Source organism: Bufo bufo, chromosome 6 (assembly GCF_905171765.1).
Source record: "Bufo bufo chromosome 6, aBufBuf1.1, whole genome shotgun sequence".
Taxonomy (NCBI): domain Eukaryota; kingdom Metazoa; phylum Chordata; class Amphibia; order Anura; family Bufonidae; genus Bufo; species Bufo bufo.
This window is the reverse complement of record NC_053394.1, coordinates 47,768,602-47,772,359: the sequence shown is the minus strand read 5'-3', so window position 1 is coordinate 47,772,359 and position 3,758 is coordinate 47,768,602. Positions and strand designations below refer to the sequence as shown.

Sequence of the window (3,758 nt, the reverse complement as noted above, 5' to 3'; positions counted from 1 at the left end):
GAATCTGCGTTAGGCGGTCCGGAGGTGGTTAAAGATGGCAACCTCCTTTCTAGCAGACGCACTCCCCTTCCACGGTCAGTATGTTTTCGGAGAAGATTTAGATAAAATCTTAGACAACGCGACAAATAAAAAAAGAGGTTTTCCAGAGGAAAGATATAAACAAAAAAGGCAGCCCTTTCGTGACCGATTTTTTCAGCCTGAGAATAAAAAAGATAAAGGGAAGACTGGGAGGTGGAGTTATGCGAAGGGAGGCAGGGGGAGAAGTTTCCTCTTCAACCCAAATCGGGCTGAAGCCTCCTCATCCAACAGCAAACAATGACGCCATACCAGTGGGGGGAAGACTCAGCTCCTTTCTAAGATCTTGGGAGCACGTAACAAACAGCCGGTGGATTTTAAGTATTATACAAGAGGGTTATCTGATAGATCTTCTCTCTTCCCCTCCACAGAAATATGTGATCACTACCCTTCCCCCATCTCAAACTGCGACCTTAAAAAACGACATAAAAAACCTATTAACCTTGGCCGCCATAGAGCCCGTCCCAAAAAATCAGACAGGACTGGGATTCTATTCCCGCCTCTTCATTATAAAGAAACCAAACGGGAAATCCAGGGTAATTATAAATCTGAAACATCTAAACAAATACGTAAGATATCAAAAATTCAAAATGGAGACCCTGAAGTCAGCAGTGAAACTCTTAAAAAAGGATGCAGTGATGGCCACAATAGATTTAAGCGACGCCTATTATCATGTCCCAATTCACAGGTCGTCAAGGGAATTCCTAAGGTTCGCGATAGAATTGGACGGAAACATTCAGCATTTCCAGTTCAGGTGTCTCCCCTTCGGGATCTCTTCTGCCCCAAGGGTTTTTACCAAAATAATGGCGGAAGCCTTGACAACCTTGAGAGAAAAGGCAATTTGTGTGATCCCCTATCTGGACGACCTACTGGTAGTGGCAGACAACATAGAGACCATGGGAATCCATCTCGGGTTAGTCCTGGATCATCTACAGAGCCTAGGTTGGCTCATCAATTGGAAAAAATCGGATTTAATCCCATCCAAACGGAAGGTTTTTCTGGGCATTACTCTAGACACAGTCTCCCAAAGATCCTTTCTACCGCCTCAAAAGATAGTAAAACTTCAGACAGCTTTGAGGAAGTTCAAGAAGGAGAAATTCTGTTCAATAAGACAGGCCATGAAGGTACTAGGGAGTCTGTCCGCTTGCATTCCAGCAGTTGCCTGGGCACAGTTCCATCTAAGACCACTCCAGAAGTTCATCTTAGACAAATGGAACAGATCGCAATTAACCCTAGAGAGGATAATATTCTTAGATACAGAGACCAAAAAATCACTAACTTGGTGGCTCAGCAAATCGAACCTAGAAAACGGGATTTTCTGGGCACAAGATCTCCCTCTAGTCATCACAACAGATGCCAGCCTCCACGGGTGGGGAGCGGTCGTCCAGGGGAACTCCTACCAGGGAACATGGGGGAATTACGTGAGTCAGCAATCCTCAAATTTCAAGGAGCTGAGGGCAGTGTGGGAAGCACTGAAACACACGAGTCAGCTGGCAGAGGGTCGTCACGTCCTAGTCTACTCGGACAACGCTACAGCCGTGGCCTTTATCCAACACCAGGGAGGCACAAGGCATCGCCTGCTACAGAACCTGGCAAACAAAATTTTTTCCTGGGCAGAAGGCAACATTCAATCTCTTTCAGCGGTTCATCTGAAGGGAGTCTTAAACATTCAGGCCGATTACCTAAGCCGGCACAGACTAGACCCAGGGGAATGGATGTTAGCTCCAGAAGCCTTCCACTTAATCACAAAAAAATGGGGCAGGCCGACGATAGACCTGTTTGCATCCAGGAGAAATCATCAGCTAAACCAGTTCTTCTCCCTCAACCCCAGGGATCATCCTCGGGCAGTAGACGCCTTCAACCAGAGTTGGACAACAAACTTAGTCTACGCCTTCGCCCCATTTCCGCTTATCCCCAGAGTGTTACAGAAGTTCCTAAAAGAAAATTGTACACTAGTCCTGATAACCCCCTTCTGGCCCAAGAGAAGTTGGTTCTCCCTCTTGAAAGCCCTCAGCGTGGAAGCTCCTCTCCTTCTACCTCAGAGGCCGGACCTTCTAAGTCAGGGGCCCATTACTCACCCAGACCTGAAAATACTAAAGTTAACAGCCTGGATTCTGAAGAATCCAACTTATTAAACTTTGGTTTATCAAAAAAAGTAGTGAACACCTTACTCCTTAGTAGGAAACAGAGTACCAACGACAAGTACCAAAAAATATGGAAGAAATTTGCTGATTGGTCTGGAACCTCCTTCAACCAGTTTAGAGCTAACATCTCACTAATCCTGGATTTTCTTCAAGAAGGGCTAGATTTAGGTCTATCCCCCAATACCCTTAGGGTCCAGGTATCGGCTTTAGGAGCACTATATAATACCAAGCTAACGGAACATCCCTGGATATCCAGATTCCTTAAGGCAGCAGATAGGATCAGACCTACGATTAGAAACATGGTGCCACCATGGAATAATACGGTACTAGTACTAATTACGGTACTAATTAATACGGTACTAGGGGGTCTAACCTCCGATCCATTCGAACCTCTGGACTCTATTCACATCAGATGGCTTACCATTAAAACGATTTTTCTGGTGGCAATAACCTCAGCCAGAAGGGTCTGTGAGCTGCAGGCCTTGTCCATCCAAGAACCATTCCTTGCAATATTTGAGGACAAATTAATTTTCAAATTAGATCCGACTTTCCTCCCCAAGGTAGTCTCGACCTTCCATAGGTCTCAGGACATTGTTCTCCCCTCGTTCTGTGACAATCCGAAAAACGATCAGGAAATCACTTACCACACATTAGATGTCCGGAGAGCGGTCTTAAAGTACCTGGAAGCTACCAGTCTTTGGAGAATAGACAAAAACCTGTTTGTCCAATTTTCAGGTCCTAACAAAGGGAAGAAAGCGGCAAAAAGTTCCATCTCCAGATGGATTAAGATGGCAATCTCCGAAGCATATAAAGCTCAGGGAAAAGACGTCCCTGCTTCCCTAAAAGCACATTCTACGAGAGGCATGGCTGCCTCCTGGGCGGAAAAAGCCTCAGCCTCCTTACAACAGATTTGCAGGGCAGCAACATGGAAAAGAGTCCATACTTTCACTAAGCACTACAGACTAGATGTAGCTGCTAATGATGACCTAAGATTTGGACGTAAGGTCCTGTCGGCAGTCGTCCCCCCCTAATTGTATCTTTGATATTGTCTCAGGACTTGGTGTCATGGAGACGACTGGGGAAATGAGTATTACACTCACCGGTAATCCGGTTTCCTGGAAGTCTCCATGACACCACATATATCCCACCCTTTTTTTCTGCTATTAGCTATTATCCTTTCATCCTGGGGTTCTTCATTAAAATACACTGATGATGTGAGGAGGGGGTGGGGGTTTTAACCTCTCTGTGTTTTTCCTGTCCAATCAGAAGGAAGTCAATCTCAGGACTTGGTGTCATGGAGACTTCCAGGAAACCGGATTACCGGTGAGTGTAATACTCATTTCCTGGGCTGTTTTACAGCCTTTTTAGTGCCCAAAAGTTCGGGTCCCCATTGACTTCAATGGGGTTCGGGTTCGGGACGAAGTTCGGTTCGGGTTCGGATCCCGAACCCGAACATTTCCGTGAAGTTCGACCGAACTTCTCGAACCCGAACATCCAGGTGTTCGCTCAACTCTAGTCGCAAGCAAATGGATCAGGTAA

General features: G+C 45.9%; 1 protein-coding gene across 1 annotated transcript; it reads left to right on the top strand.

The window, feature by feature from the left end:
- Positions 1-240: 240 nt before the first annotated feature.
- Positions 241-3,250, top strand: LOC121005490. Its single transcript, XM_040438259.1, has 3 exons — positions 241-442; positions 848-2,022; positions 2,955-3,250. Exons 2-3 carry the CDS (start codon positions 879-881, stop codon positions 3,248-3,250), a joined length of 1,440 nt encoding a protein of 479 aa, XP_040294193.1. The 5' UTR covers positions 241-442; positions 848-878.
- The last annotated feature ends 508 nt before the right edge of the window (positions 3,251-3,758 follow it).

Coding starts and splice junctions, on each gene's coding strand:
- LOC121005490 (XM_040438259.1), top strand. CDS start 879: ATGGCGGAAGCCTTGACAACCTTGAGAGAAAAGGCAATTTGTGTGATC. Junction 2,023..2,954: donor GAAGTTCCTAAAAGAAAATT/GTACACTAGTCC, acceptor TCCAATTTTCAG/GTCCTAACAAAGGGAAGAAA.